General features: G+C 55.3%; 2 protein-coding genes across 4 annotated transcripts; one reads left to right on the plus strand and one right to left on the minus strand.

The window, feature by feature from the left end:
- Positions 1 to 49: 49 nt before the first annotated feature.
- Positions 50 to 8,728, plus strand: KRI1 (KRI1 homolog). 2 transcript variants are annotated; one of them, XM_081076369.1, is made up of 19 exons: positions 50 to 182; positions 298 to 371; positions 1,055 to 1,160; positions 1,480 to 1,585; positions 1,841 to 1,895; positions 1,971 to 2,020; positions 2,293 to 2,389; positions 2,479 to 2,556; positions 2,843 to 2,970; positions 3,291 to 3,417; positions 3,503 to 3,598; positions 3,693 to 3,863; positions 4,871 to 4,946; positions 5,047 to 5,135; positions 5,219 to 5,345; positions 5,431 to 5,561; positions 6,903 to 6,967; positions 7,074 to 7,169; positions 7,785 to 8,728. In XM_081076369.1, the coding sequence occupies exons 1-19, from the start codon at positions 71 to 73 to the stop codon at positions 8,122 to 8,124; spliced, it is 2,124 nt and encodes a 707-aa protein (XP_080932495.1). In that variant the 5' UTR covers positions 50 to 70; the 3' UTR covers positions 8,125 to 8,728. The 2 variants fall into 2 exon arrangements, with proteins under 2 accessions (XP_080932495.1, XP_080932496.1); XM_081076370.1 differs by having other exon boundaries at positions 1,974 to 2,020.
- Positions 8,353 to 14,662, minus strand: ATG4D (autophagy related 4D cysteine peptidase). Of its 2 annotated transcripts, XM_081076371.1 has the most exons (10): positions 14,033 to 14,662; positions 13,419 to 13,502; positions 13,164 to 13,337; positions 12,600 to 12,876; positions 12,462 to 12,526; positions 10,871 to 11,001; positions 9,868 to 9,946; positions 9,711 to 9,787; positions 9,508 to 9,627; positions 8,353 to 8,928 (listed from the first exon to the last, which is right to left on the minus strand). In XM_081076371.1, the coding sequence occupies exons 1-10, from the start codon at positions 14,262 to 14,264 to the stop codon at positions 8,746 to 8,748; spliced, it is 1,422 nt and encodes a 473-aa protein (XP_080932497.1). In that variant the 5' UTR covers positions 14,265 to 14,662; the 3' UTR covers positions 8,353 to 8,745. The 2 variants fall into 2 exon arrangements, with proteins under 2 accessions (XP_080932497.1, XP_080932498.1); XM_081076372.1 differs by lacking the exon at positions 13,164 to 13,337 and having other exon boundaries at positions 14,033 to 14,638.
- Between the last annotated feature and the right edge of the window lie 287 nt (positions 14,663 to 14,949).

Genomic DNA, 14,949 nt, shown 5'->3' on the forward strand with positions numbered 1-14,949 from the left:
TCGCGTTTGGGCGGGGCCAAGAGCAGACCTGCCTCCTTGTGAGGGGCGGTGCTCGCGGTACGCGTGCGCAATGGACCTCAGAGCCGCCATGCCGGAGTCGCGCGGGCCGTCACCCTTACGGGTGAACGCAGCGTTCGCCGCGCGGTATGGCCGCTACCGGGAACGCGAGGAGCTGCAGCGACGTGAGTGCAGGGCGCATGCGCGCATAGCGCCGGCGCTGCAGGTCGTCGGGGAGCGGGGGTGTTGATCTGGTCCCCCCCAAGCTGATCTGGGGGGGCTCCCGTCTGTGCCCCGCAGTGAAAGATCGCTACCGGGACCGAGACGGCGGCGACGACTCCAGCTCCGAGTCAGACTCCAGCGACGAGCGCGTTGTGAGCTTCCTCATCCCGGTCCCGGACGTGCGGGAGGCATTCAAGCCCCCCACCGTATCCTGACCCCTACCTCAGGGGGTAGTTAACTCCCAACTCCATTGCTTCCTGCCGGAGCGTCCAACCCCGTCCCCAATCCCATGAGGGACAGCGCCCTTCCCTTCCCCAGGGGGGTTGCCAAATCCCCCTCGTCCCCCTCCCCCGCCAAGGGTCCATCTGCCCATACTGATGTGTTTTGTGCGACCCCTTTGTCCCCCATTTACTCTTCCAAGAATCTAACCATTTCTGTGTCCTACTCTGTCCCGGAAGAGGTACATCTCTGCCACATGGGGTTGCTCCCCACATCTGCTGCATCTTCCCGCCTCACTGTGCAGCCAAGCCCCTCCTGTTGCTCACTATGTGCTCTCTCTGCCCACCTTCCCCATGTCAATCCATTGTCCCAGGAAGTACCCTCCCTTTGCCCCACTACCTACTTCTGTCTCTTACCCTGTACTTAGGTGTGGCCTGCCCTCCCTTTTCCCACTTTCACCCAGCCTCGCCAGCTTCTCCCCAGTGGCATCCCCCTTCCTCCTAATGTTTACCCCTCCCACCACCCTAATTCCAACACCCTCTTAGTCCACCTGCCCCAGTTCCTTACTACCCCCCCCCTCTTTTGAAGTCTCTCACCAATCCTTTTTCTGCCCTAGGAATTTGACCCCCAACAGGAGCGTGACTTTTACAGGACTCTCTCCTTGTTGAAGAAAAAGGACCCCCGCATTTATCAGAAAGATGCCACCTTCTACCAGAGAACAGGTGTGAGGCTGCTCCTTCCCAAGGCCCAGGTTCCTCATTGCCTTATTATTTGTTGTGACTATATAAGGAATCATTTCATGTCAAAAGTGCTTAGCAGAGGGTCTTTGGTGTGCTTGGTACTGTTCAGAACATGAGTTACTCACTGAATGATCACCACCAGGTACTTACTGCCAAGTGGTAGCTGGTGTGATACCTGTTGTATAGCAGGGAACTGGTGGCTTTTAAGCCTCTACCTGACCTAGCCCAGCCCAGTGGGATTCTCTCCCTGGGAAGGAAGGGGGTTGTGGGTGATGGCAGGTGTTTTCTGGTGGCCCTGCAGCAACGTCCTCGGAGAGTGAGGGGGAGCTGGCAGCCGAGAAGCAAAAGAAGGTGCGGCCCATGTACCTGAAGGACTATGAGAGGAAGGTTATCTTGGAGAAAGAAGGGTGAGGAGAAGGCTTAACACATACCACCCCCTATCCCACCTTCCCAAAGCAGGCAGACACATGGTGAGCTTAGGGGCAGGGGTGGGAAGAAGCCAGTGACTCACCAGAATTGAGGGAACCTCAGAGAGCAGGCTCCTTGGTGACTGCCTGTACCCCACTGGCTCTTCTACCTGTTGCTCATAAGCATTCCCCACCCCTCTGGGATGGACGGGCTGTGGGGAGTCTGTTTTGAAGCCCCCACCCTTCCTTGCACAGCAAATATGTCGACGAGGAGAATTCAGATGGGGAGACCTCCAATCAGAGACTCCAGGTGGGTAGGGTGGAGGCCGGGTGTGGGCTGAGGGGCCCGAGGCTGAGCCTGAGGCCCACAGCATCCTCTCTGCAGCAGGTCTCATCAAAAAGTTACGTGGAGGAGCAGCAACAGCTGAAGGAAAGGTGAGCTGGGGGGGCGAGTGTCCAAATGGATAGCATTTGAGGCTCTAGGGTTGGACAGGCCTGGGTTCAAATCCCGTTCTGTTGCTTAATGGTTGTGTGTTCTTGGGCAGGTTACTTGTTCTTTCCATATCTCAGTTTCCTCATCTGTTAAATGGGCTTGATAAGGCTCTCTATGTCTCAGAAGTACTCTGAGCTTGTGAATGGGGTTCATCTTGGGGCAGTCGGCAGGGGCCAGCCTGCCTCTCCTGAGACTTGTTCTCTTGTGTGAGCAGCTTCCGGGCATTCGTGGAGGACAGTGAGGATGAGAACAGTGCTGGAGAAGGTAGCTCTGGGTTGCTGCAGAAACGTGCCAAAACCAAGGAGGAGAAGGTGGGTGCTGGGGCTTTGCTAGATCCGGGCTCGTGGCAGGGAGCAGGCTCTGGGGTTCCTGCAGACCCTGAGCGCTGGTCTTCCCCCAGGCCCAAGACCATGCTGACTATGTCGAATGGCTGAAGGGGCAAAAGGAGATTCAGAACCTTGAGACCCTGAGAGAGCTGGTGAGTTTCCACAAGTAGTCATTGAAGGACTGTATTGCCTTTCCTGCCTCTAACCAACCTTTTTCCAGAAACCAATCCTTGAAAGGGTAGCTAAGTATACATACTCTGGAGATAGGGTGCACCCATCTCTGGGCCTCAGTTTTTACTTCTGTGAAATGGGGATACTGCCTCCCATCTACTTTACAGGCTGGCTGTGAAGTTTGTCACTTGAATCCACTTGGTACGCATGTCTGCCTTCCCTGTGTGCAAGTCTATAACGTGGGTCCTGTCACTGCTTCACCCCCAGACTCACCTCAAGGAATATTGGAACAACCCAGAACTGGATGAAGGGGAGCAGTTCCTACGGGATTATATCCTCAACAAACGCTATGAGGAGGAGGGAGAGGAGGAGGAGGAGGAGGAAGAGGAGGAAGGGTGAGCAGCCATGTCCCCCCCCCCCAGGGCCCTGGAGCCAATGCTGGCCAGAAAGCAAGGGGTAACAGGTGTTTACTTTTTTCACCCAGATGGGAGCAGGGTTAGTCATCTGTGAAGGGCCGCAGAGTGTGGGCTCTTGGAGCCAGGTGGCACTAGTTCAAATCCTGACCCTGCTGCTAGACTTTGGTGCCTCTGTTTCCCCATCTGTATAGTGGGGCTAGTGGTGGCACGCTACTGTGTCGTTCTTGAGAGGACTGAGTTAATATGGCTGGTATACAGGAGCTCGGCTGATGCCAGCCCCATCTCATCTCATCCCTCAGGGTCTCAGGCCCCCCAGTCCAGCTGGCTGTGGAAGACTCCTCAGATGAGGGGGAGCTGTTTCTGAAGAAGCAGGAGGACTTCGAGCACAAATACAACTTCCGCTTTGAGGAGCCGGACTCGGCCTTGGTGGGTGGCCAGGGCGGGGCTTTGGGAGGAGCCAGCTTGTGGGGCCCAGGCCAGGAGATAACAGAATCATCTCTGTGGTCCACAGGTCAAGACCTACCCTCGGAGCATCACGTCCTCTGTGCGCCGTAAGGATGAGCGCAGGAAGGAGAGGAGGGAGGAGACTCGGGAGCGAAAGAGGAGGGTGAGTGTGGGGGTGGTGGGTTTGGGTGGGCCCCCTAGCCTGTGGGGAGAGCCTATATCCTCCCTCTCCCTACCCCCGGGCCTGCCACCCACAGGAGAAGGCGAAAAAGCAGGAGGAGCTCAAACAGCTGAAGAACCTGAAGAGGAAGGAGATTCTGGCCAAACTGGAGAAGCTGCGGCAGGTTACGGGCAACAGGACGCTGGGCTTTGAGGAGCGGGACCTCGAGGATGACTTCGACCCCACCCAGCATGACCAACTTATGCAGGTGTGGCCCCTACACCCTGGCCCGGTCATGCAGCTCAGTGCTCAGGAGCGTGGCTCTGGAATCTGGTCGTTTCCCAGCTGTGTGGTCTCAGAAAAGTGATTGGACCTCTCTGAGCCTTTGTAAAGTGGTCTAACCATAGCATCTATCTCAGAACTGTAGTAAAGATAGCTGGAGAGGAATACACATAAAAGTTTAGCTGTAAATGCTCAAGGAACAGTGGGTTGCTGTAGTTCCTTTAAACTCATTCATTACGTCATTAATGCTTTTTCTTGTACTTGTGGGAACATAGCATCAGGCCATAGAAACAGGTGACAAGGCTGTGTGTGGGAAGCAGTGGGGACTGCGGGAACCCCAAAGAGGCCCCTGACCGTGTCTGGGAGGTCAGCGAAGGGGACTGAGGATGTATAGGTGGGCCATGTGAAAACCAGAGTGTGTGGGGGGGTGTTGTGTAGTCCGAGTTTAGTCTTCACTTTCCAGAAGCTTCTCACTCCTGAGCTTCAGTTTCTCAATAGAATGGAGGTAGTTTCTGTGTCAGTGTGCTTGTACATATGCAGCGAGATGCAGCCAGCTTTGGGCATGCAGTAGGTGCTCAGTAAATGACTTGATTAGCAATACCTGCCGTTGCTAGGTACCCACTGGGCATTGGGGTTCCAGTAAGGGCCCAATACAGTGTCAGCCCTCTTGGAGCTCATGGAGTAGCAAGAACCAGTGTAACATTCGTTGATCACCTACTGTATGCCAAGCACCAGACAGCACAGCGGTCCCTGCCCTCTCGAAGTCCCCAGTTTAGTGGCAGGCACTTAAATGTATGGTTATAACCTTCCGGGTTCTTAGCAGTGATGGGGACACGTGGGGGTGGGGTCTTAGAGGCGTCCCTGGCGCGCTTTGTCAGGCCCACATCAGCAGCTGCATTCTGAGAGGGTGCTGGGGAGCCATGTGTGGTGCCAGAGGAAAGCTGACTGAGGGGAGTGGGCCTTGCTTACCCTCTTGGCCCCCCGACCTTGCAGAAATGCTTCGGGGACGAGTACTATGGCACCATGGAAGAGGAGAAGCCGCGATTTGAGGAAGAGGAAGGGCTTGAAGGTGAGGTCACCGGGCTAGGGTGGGAATGCTGGGCCTAAAGCCTGAGATCCCACCCTGAACCCCTGGAGCCCCCCACTTCCTGTCTGTCTTCTGGAACCAGATGACTGGAACTGGGACGCATGGGCTGGACAGGAGCAGGGTGGAGATTGGAGCCCCCAGGAGCTGCACTGTGAGGACCCAGGCTTCAATGTAGGTGCCATGCGCAGGGGGGTGGCGGGGCCTTAGAGGGTCCCAGGGGCCCTGAGGGCTGGCCTGACCTGCGTGCCCGGCAGATGGATGCTGACTATGACCCCAGCCAGCCGCGGAAGAAGAAGTTTGAGGTCCCCTCTACAGGCAAGAAAAAGCGCAAGTCGCCTTTTGCTGCTGCTGTGGGGCAGAAAAAGCCCGTATTCAACCCTGGTGAGGCTGCGGGCGGGCACGCAGTAGGCAGGCGGGGGTGCCACAGGGCCTGGCTCACCCCAGCAGCCCGGCTCTCCCCATGCAGAGGACAAGACATTCGAGGAGTACCTGGACGAGTATTACCGGCTGGACTATGAGGATGTCATCGACGACCTGCCCTGTCGCTTCAAGTACCGCGCCGTGGTGCCCTGTGACTTCGGGCTCAGCACCGAGGAGGTAGGACTCCCAGTGGGCTCGGGACACTGGGGGATGCCCAGTAGGTAAGAGGTAGCACAAGCCAGCAGGTGCTGCCCCAGCACCTGTTTCCTCATCTCGAAAAGAACAGGAATAGTGCTAATGGCAGTACTAATAATATTTCCTGCCTCAGGGTTTCTGTGAGACGGGGGGCTTCAAACAGCCCCTTATAAATATTACAGTTGACCCTTGAACAGCATGGGGATTAGGGGCACCGACCCCTGTGCAGTTGAAAATCCACGTATAACTTTTGATTCCCCAAAAACTCAACTATAGTTGGCCCTTCGTATCTGTGTGTTCCGCATCTGCGTATTAATAGCTTACTGTACTAATAGCTTACTGTTAACCAGAAGCATTAGTAATACCTTAAACAGTTAATTAACGCATATTTTATGTTATAATGTTACATATAATATTCTTACAATAGGGAAAAGAAAATGTTAAAATCATAAAGAAAAAAACATTTACTGTATTTATTGAAACATCCACATTTAAGTGGACTCGTGCGGTTCAAACCCGTGTTGTTCAGGGATCAGCTGTCTTTAATTCTGTTACTATATATCTGCAGCAGGGTGGCCGTTAAGACTAGGTGGGCTCTGGAACCAGATGGCCTGGGTTCAAATCCTGGCTTAGCTACTTACCAGCTGTGAGACCTTGGACATGTGACTTTAGGCTCAGTGCCTCAGTTTCCCCATCTATAAAACCAGGCCTAATAACAGCTCCCACCTCGTGGCTTTGGGGCTGAAACGACTGTGTGGCTCTTTGAACGGCACATGTCCCTTAGCCATGATGGCGTGGGTGCTCCACTCTTCATGGTCAGTAAAAACAGCCAGTGTTTATTGAGCTCGTATCACCTGCGTTCACTCAGTCTTCTCAATGATATTCCAGGAGGTTCTGAGGGGATGCCCACCTTATAAATGAGGAAACGGAGGCCTGGAGGCAGGAGCCTGGGGGATGGGAACCTGGCCTCATCTATAATTAGCACATCTGGTGACTGGCATAGAGACCCCTGCCCTGAGGCTGCTGGGACGTGGTGAATGGGTGCGGGCTCCAGGGCCCCAGACCCAAACTGGAATCTGTAATCAGCCACTTCCTGGCTGTGTGACTTGGAGCAGAACCCTTTTCTGAGTGTTTCCCATTTGATGTCCTCCACAAGAAACATGGATTGCCCTCAACAGAAATCCGATCTCTCCCATCATCATGACATCCCTGCCAAGTGGTACTAGCATTACCTGCTTTGAGTGATGAGGTAACTGAGCCTTAGGGTCAGCGCCCTTTCCCCACCTCCCCCCAGGCTAATGCACCCCCTCCCATTCCATACAGATCCTTGCTGCTGACGACAAGGAGCTGAACAGGTGGTGCTCCCTGAAGAAGACCTGCATGTACAGGTGACAGGGTGGGGCGGGCCAGGCAGTCAGGAGAAAGGGTGGGCAGGCACACACGGTCACCCCCCCAGAGCACCCAGTGACAGGCATGTCCACTGGGCGCCTGCAGGTCGGAGCAGGAGGAGCTGCAGGACAAGAGGGCATATAGCCAGAAGGCCCAGAACTCATGGAAAAAGAGGCAGATCTTCAAGTCGCTCTGCCCAGAGTGAGTGTCACTGGCTGGGGGAAGGTGGGCTGGGGAGCCTGCCAGGCCCGGAGGGGTTTGCATGTCAGCCATTTACTGCATGACCTTGGGAGTGCCCTCCCCTCTCAGACCTGGATTCAAAGCTGGGCTACAGCTGTGTGACCTTGGGCGTCCGTCACTTGCCCTCGAGGGCATTTCCTCATTTATAAAATGGAGATAAAGACGGATCATTTCTTGTTGGTTTTTTTGAGGATTAAGTGAATCAATTTGTTAGAAGTGCTTAAAACATAGTAAATGCTGAATAGGTTTTAGCTACTGTTACCATGTTTTTTCCTGGTCTGTATATAAAGCAGGGGTGGTAGGAGTTCAGAGAGTTGGTTTTAAGCTGAAATGAGTTAATTTATGTGAATAGCTTAGTGTAGGCCTGGGCTCAAATACCAGAATTATCTGTAACACAGTCCAGTGTCAGGGTTCCGTAAAAAAACCCTGGTTTTGGTGTTTGAATTCCAGGTAGGCCCTTGAATTGCTGCATTGTCATCTCTCTGTTCCTCTCCTTTCCTCATCTGTAAAATGGGGAATGTGTACCAGGAAGGGGCCTAATCATGCCCGGCTTGAGCCCTGACTTTCCTCCCCCAGGACAGAGACACCCACGGAAGCCACAGGGAAGCCACAGAGAGACAAAGCCAGCCCGCAGGGGCAGCTGCTGGCACCTGATGGGGCCTGTGGGAAGCAGCTCTGGCCTGAGAGCCCCCCAGCAAAGGAAGAGGCGGACCCTGTGTCACCCACTGAGAAGCCAGCCCCCCAGAGGCAAAGGAGGGGCAAGAAGGCTCGTCTCCTGGGCCCCACGGTGACACTTGGTGGACACAAGTTCAGCCATCAGAGACTGCAGGCCTTTGGCCTCAATCCAAAACGGCTGCACTTCCGCCTGGTGGGCCGGCAACGGAGGAAGCAACAGGGGCCCAAGAGTGGCCCCTGAGCACGATGGAGCAGGCAGGGTCCCCCAGATTCCTTCCCTACAATTAAGCCCCCGAATGCATCAACCTCTTGTTGACTGTATAGAGCTGCATGTCTGTGGGCAAGGGAAAATTCCCATCTTACAGATGTGGAAGGTGAGGCCCATTAACAAGTTCCCCAGGTGACTTGGAAACGTCACCTTTAGACACACACTGGGTCCCATCTCTTACGTGCTGGGTCCAGCCATAGCTGAAGTCAAGTCAAACAGTTTTATTAGCCCCCAGCAGCCACAGTTCCCCATGGCCACCAGCCCTTGGCAGGACAGGGGCCTCGAGACCAGTGATGGGCACAGGCAGTCCAGTGCAAACTACAGTACTTGAGTCAGGCCCTGAGTGGTTGCCCAGGAGCCCGCACTCCCTCTGCCCTGTGACGAGGGCCCAGCTGGTGGGAGGCGGGCCTGCAGGCTGTCCCTGGCTGAATGGCCCCAGCCTGGAGATTTCCAGGGCTGGTCTCAGCTGCTTTATCCAGGGGGTGAGAAGGGGGAGTCCCATCACCACCAAAGTTCAATAAGCTCCTATACCCAGTGTGACATAAATAAAAAAATAAATAGTGTCTGTTCCATCTTCTCCCCTATCCCATCCCTTTATAAAAACACAAAGTCCTCGGAGCTTGGGCGCTTGGCCTTGAGGAGCCGCCCAGTTCGAGGAAGCTGCAAAGCTGGCTGGGAGAGCTGGGAGCAGAGGTGGTCCAAGCTGTGGTCCTGAGCATGGCCCTCAGCCAGGGTGAACATGGGGTATCGTTCTGTGGCCGAGGAAGAACTGAGGACCTGATGGGAGGAGGGAGAGCAGCTCAAAAAAGCAGTAGCCATGTGACTTCCCTGCATGCATAGCTAGCCTATCAGGTATAGGAGTATTTAAAAGGTGCTGCCTGAACTCAGCTCCCATCCCTCTAGGGCAATGGCCCAGGCCAGACAATCAGCACCTTCTGTTCCCTGGGACAGTGACTGGTTCAGTGAAGAGCATGTGACCAGCCAATGAAAAGCAGCCCTGGAAGTTCTGCTGTGAAAGTGGGGCTCCCTTTCCACTGAACTAGGCAGTAGGTGCCAACTTTTGCCACCATAAGGGTAAAGCCCTCATGGGATAGTAGAGCCAAGAGATGGGGAGAGGTCCTACCACTTGAGCTCCTGAGTGCAGCTGTCCGCCAAAGTAGCAATGCCCCTAACTTCACATTCTGTCCCTTTTTTGGGTCTATTCAGAGCTGGGCCTTTGTAGCTTGTGGGTAGGATGACAACCTTGATAACAGCCTAGAAGCAGCCTGTCCAGGTCTGCTGACCTCAGGACTCTGTTCCTCTCCCACCCCAGCCCGGCCCCTTTCCTCTCAACCCTCCACCACTCCTCTTGCTCACCCTGGTCAGCTCTGAGCACAGTGTTTCAAACTCCTTCCTGTCTCCAGCATAGAACCCCACAGTACAGCTTGGGTCCATCTTGGCGAAGGCCATCTTGCGGGGTGAGGTGCAATGGAAAGACTGGGGCAGACAAATGAGGGTAGTTTAGGGGACCCCAGCTCCCTCCACATGCCCCCCAACCCCGCTCTGGGATCCCAGCTCACCTCTAGGGGGAAGTCAGCCTGGCTGACATCCACAGTGGACTGGCAGTAGTGGGGGTCCAGGTAGAGCAGAAAGTCATCTGCAGGGGAGGAGGCGTGAATGGGGCTAGGGAAGGGTAAGGTGGGGTGGGGTGGGATGAGCTGGATGGGGCAGGCCTACCCTGGTAGCCGATGAAGTACAGTGAGTGCCGCGGCTTGCCCCCCATGATGCCCAGGCACAGTTCTGAACGTAGGAGCTCCTGCAGGGAGGAGAATGGGCAAAGCTGAGGACTCAGGGCAGGTGCTATCAGGCAGTCAGTTAACACACACTTAGCCAAGGCCCAAAGTGCAAGCCCAGGCCTGTGCTGGGCCCTGAGGGCAGCAGTGACCACGACAGACAATACCGGTGATCAGGACCGCCTTATGGAGCTGAAGTGTGGGAGATGAACAAGGAATAAGATCCGTGAGTTCTGTGTCAGAAGGTGATAACACTGGGATAAGAGGGAGTTTTGCAATTATAAATAGAGGAGTCAGGGAGGGCCTCACTAGGAGGGGCTGTTTCAGCAAAGATGGGGAGTTAAGAGTGCATCTTGGAAAACAGCAAGTGCAAAGGTCCTGAGGCAGGTGTGTTCTGAGAACAATGAGGAGGGCTGTATGGCAGCAACAGAATGAGTGAGGAGAGTGGGAGAAGATGAGGTCAAGAAAGGGTCAAGGACATGGTTCAGGGTCCTGTGGGCTATGGGGAGATCTGTGGCCTTTGTTCTGAGTGCAGACACACCAGGGTCTTTCCAGCCTTGCCGTTCCCTTTTCCTGGAACACTCCTCATAGTGTGCCCCTGGCAGGAGTGGGGCTTTTCCAGGCTGCGCGGCCACCCCCCTCTAACCTTCATCGTGTTAGTTTTGGTTCCTTTACAATCTGAGTTGTAATGCCAAAACTGTCTATTTGGTTCCAAACCCACTGCCTGTCATTCCATTAGAATGTCTAATCCCAGAGGGCATAAATTTTTGCCTGTTCGCATCTGAATTCCCAGCAGCTGGGAGAGTGCTTGGCCCATTAACAGGTGCCCTTAACTATTGGATAAACAGATGAAGGAATGAAGGCAGCACATAAGTATACCTAACCCAAGCAGACAAAAGCCTGGAGGGCTCCTGGAGAGAGGCACGATGGAATCTGGCTGAACCTACCTTCACACAGGGCACATACACGGGGTTGAGAGTCTCGCCACCCAGCCGAACGGGCACCAGGATGACCACAGACTTCCACTCAGCTGTGGGGTCTGGCCTAGCCACCAAGCGCGCCACGTCTGCCTTGTACACTGGAAGGACAGGGTAGCAGGTCACCTTCTCACCACCCTTCAAGCTTCAGAGTGTGGCCCTCCATCCCCAGGGGCCCAACCTCGCCTGAGCAATCTCTGGGGGTGGGGGGTGAGACACTCCCATCATCAGTGGATAAGGACATCTTTGCAGAGGCCCCAGACTCTCCCAGATAATCCCAGGGCCTCAAGGCAGGTGTGGACACTCCCAAGGCCCTGAGAGTTGGACAAAGAACATATAGCCAGAATCCCAGGCCTGACTGGCCCTCACTGACTCGGCGCCTGGGTTTGCCAGTACAGAAATGGGAGTGCAGAGCGGTCCTCTACCGAAGGACGGTGCGTCCCTGCTCCTCATGTCCGACGCACTGTGTTCTGTTCTCCCCCACCTCCCTTGCGGGTACTCAAAGAAGTACGTACACTCAACGCTTTCTGGAGACACAGATGCTATAATCGGAATACCAGTGTCCCCCCAAAATTTGTGATCACCTTAACCCCAAGGTAATGGCATGAGGAGGTACGGCCTTTGGGAGGTGATTAGGATTTTGAGGGTAGAGCCCTTAAGAATAGGATTAGTGCCCTTATAATAGAGGTAACCCCCAATTTTTTAAAACTATGTACAGTGACGAATGTTAACTAAACATTGTGTGATCATTTTGCAATGTACACAAATATCGAATCATGATGTTGTGCACCTGAAACTAGTAAGTCAATTACACCTCAATGGAAACAAAACAAAAATGAGACCCCAGAGAGCTTGTTTGCCCCTTCTGCTATGTGAGGACACAGCAAAACAAAAGGAGTGGGCCCCCACCAGACACCAAATCTGCCTGCACCTTGACCTTAGACTTCCCAGTCTCCAGAATTATGAGAAATAAATTCCTATTGTTTATAAGCCACCCAATCGGTGCTGTTTGTTATCGCAGCCCGAATGGACTAAGACAATGACTCTCCATGAAAATTGAAACTTGCCCCAAACCCCTACAATTTTGTATAAAAATTCAGTTTTTGTAGATTCCCTGATACCAACCCATGGAGACTCCTATTAAGACCCTCTCTAAGCTGATTTGGAGGATGATAGGGAATATTTACTATGTGACAAACACTACTCTATGGGTTTAACTTGTATTATCGACTCATGTAATTCTTAGGACAACCCTATGAGGCAGAGGAGACCAGACTTTTGTACGTGTCCGAACTATTTACAGAGTAAGAGTTAATTGGACTTGAGAGAAGGAAGTCCTTCTGTCCTTTATTCTGTCACTTGGGGAGCAGCCCCTGAAGTTTCCTTCAGAAGGAGCGGAGGGATCCTGAGCATTTCCCAGTGTAAGCCTTGAAGACTTTCCAAAGGATCCCTCTGACCCAGTATTTGTTTCAGCCTCTGAGAAAGGTGGGTCCTAATCGGCAGCTGAGGTAGTGACTGGCTGAGGGTGAGAACTCCATCACCTTGGTTCCCAGTCCCTTACCTGTGCAGTCCTGAGAAACGTACACCACCAAGCGGGTGACCTCTGAGCAGTTCTCCACAGCTTTCCTAGGGGCAGGAGGAAAGGTCTGAGTTCCTGGGGGTACCCAATGGCTCCCATGTCCCCTATGGCGGCCCTCACCTGAGTATATGTGCCACGAGAGATGGCCCATACCAGTCACCTGCCTTCTTGCCTGAGCTCTGCCCAAGCTCCACCAGCTGGTGTAGGCTGAAGGGGGCCTTGGGGTGGTCGGCGAACCAAGACACAATCTGCCGGTGTCGGCGTTCCTGCTCTAGCTCAGGGGTGCCCTGGGCCCAGCAAGGGGACATCCAGCGAGCAGGCCCATGGTGTCGGTTGGGAGAGGCCAACCCTGACGGCTCAGGGGGGCTGAGGCCGACATTCTTGGCCCATGTCCAGTCTGGTGGAGATGAAGTACGTAATCAACTGGTGCCAATGTGTGGGGGGCACAGTTCCCATTTACTCATGCTTTACACACAATTCTAATGCTCCTGAGATCCCAAGTTTAACAATTTTCACATTCCTGAAACTTGATAAATAACTCTAACAACCCCCCTCCCCCACAAAACTTACTTTACACACAATGCTAACATGAATTTAAACTGTTAGTTCACAAACAATTCTAACACTGCTGACCTACGTGGTTGGGTTGTATTCCTGCTGTGCAGTACCCCCTCTGCCCCTCACCTCTGGGCAGGAAATGCAGCAGGAGGCCCTGTGCCAGCATCATCTGCCCACTGCGTAACATGCAGCCCCAGCCACAGTCCGAGGTCAGACAGCCCCCAGCGAGGGGCGGGAAGTCCCGGCGGTATGTGAGCCACAGGCGGGACATGAAGTCCCGCTGGAAACGCTGGATGTCACCTACAAGAGCAGGCTTGTCAACTGCCACCAGGAACACCCCTGGGGGCCTCCCTCAACCCTGGCCTGGGGCTGCCAGCTCACCCTCGTTCTCAAAGCGGTAGCGGCGGCCGCAGAGGTGGACGCTGGAGATCTTGCTAAAGCTGGTCCGACTTTTGACTGTCCAACCTGCGGAGACGTGGGACAGTGAGATGTCGGACATGCAACATAACAGTTATGACAGCAACAGTGCTCCTATTCCCCCATCTGTGAAATGGGGACCATTCTACTTCCCATCTCAAGGGTGACACTGGGGAATTCATGCCACATTCCTCTTAGATGGAGGCAGCCCCCCCCCCAGGAACAGCCACACCAGTATTTGTCATCAATTCAGGATGAGTTAAGGCAGTTCTAATTATTATACCCATTTTACAGAAGGGAAAAATGGAAGCACAGGGAAGCAAAAAAGCTTGCTCAAGGTCACAGAGGAACGGACAAGATTTGAAAACAGATTCCCTGGTGGACCTGCCACAGATCCGCCCTGAGCAGGGCAGGGCAGGGCGGGGGACCCACAGGTGACTCAGAGGAGAACAAATGGTGGAATACTCGGAAAAGAGGGTAGGGTCTGCTCCTAGACTTGCACCGACCTCTGAGCCTGGCCGAACCCTCAGCTTGCTCGCTCCGCAGAACCCAGCCCCCTGGGCCCGCCCCCTCCTCACCGTACTTGACGTTGTTCCAGGCAGTCAGGAACTTGGCCTTAAACTTGTCCACTTCGTCCGGCTCCCCGGGGGCTGCCGCGGACGAGCCCAGAGCGGGGCCGCTGGCTCCAGAGGCCCCCAGGCCGTTGGGGTCCGAGACTCGGGGCCCCCGCGGTCTGCGGCCCTCGGGGTGGCGCGCGCCCTCGGGGCTCCCGCTCCCGTACTGCACGGCGGCCGGCGATACGGAGTTCATGGGCGCGCGGGACGGGGGGTGGTGGGCGCACCGAGGGCCTGGCTGGGGGCCGCGCGCCAGCGCCCCAGGGGCCAGGACGCGAGCGCCCAGGAAGGCGCTAGTCGGCTCCCGACGAGGCGACCAGGCCCCCGAACCCGGCACTGGACGCTGTCACAGCCGCCGCCGCCGCCATTTTAGCGGCTCTGACTCGGGAGGAAGGCCGGCGTGACTGTTCCGGACGCCCCGCCCCGGACCCCAGCCTGGCCCCCGGCCCCGGCCACCCGCGTTGGGGCCTCCAGACGTGGCGGCGCCCCACGACTCACACGCCCACCCGCAGCCTTATCGCAGCGCCCAGGAGCGCCGAGCCCCTTCAGGCCCTTATCGGAGGCCCCGGAGCCGGGAAGCCCCGCCCCGGCCCCGCCCCGGCCCCGCCCCCGCCTGCGCGCTGGGGACTGACCGCTTGGCTGGGCCAGGCGGGGGTCCGAACCTGCCCGAGTCTCTCTGGGGACCACAGCGCACAGCGTCCCTCTGCGGGTTACGCACCCAGAACCGGCCTCCGCCTGGGGCCAAACCTGTGTGTGATACTTCCTCCCCACCGCACTTCCCCCTCCAGCCACACCTTTGTGTACCTCTGTTTCCCCAGGAGCAAAAGGGGGCTCAAATACACGCCACAACATAGATGAATCTTGCCAACAATCTTGCTGAG

This window comes from Rhinolophus hipposideros (assembly GCF_964194185.1).
Source record: "Rhinolophus hipposideros genome assembly, chromosome: 16".
Taxonomy (NCBI): Eukaryota; Metazoa; Chordata; class Mammalia; order Chiroptera; family Rhinolophidae; genus Rhinolophus; species Rhinolophus hipposideros.

Coding starts and splice junctions, on each gene's coding strand:
- KRI1 (XM_081076369.1), top strand. CDS start 71: ATGGACCTCAGAGCCGCCATGCCGGAGTCGCGCGGGCCGTCACCCTTA. Junction 1,161..1,479: donor CACCTTCTACCAGAGAACAG/GTGTGAGGCTGC, acceptor GTGGCCCTGCAG/CAACGTCCTCGGAGAGTGAG. Junction 4,947..5,046: donor GGAAGAGGAAGGGCTTGAAG/GTGAGGTCACCG, acceptor TTCTGGAACCAG/ATGACTGGAACTGGGACGCA.
- ATG4D (XM_081076371.1), bottom strand. CDS start 14,264: ATGAACTCCGTATCGCCGGCCGCCGTGCAGTACGGGAGCGGGAGCCCC. Junction 13,338..13,418: donor CTACCGCTTTGAGAACGAGG/GTGAGCTGGCAG, acceptor CTGCTCTTGTAG/GTGACATCCAGCGTTTCCAG. Junction 8,929..9,507: donor TGTGCTCAGAGCTGACCAGG/GTGAGCAAGAGG, acceptor TCCTCCCATCAG/GTCCTCAGTTCTTCCTCGGC.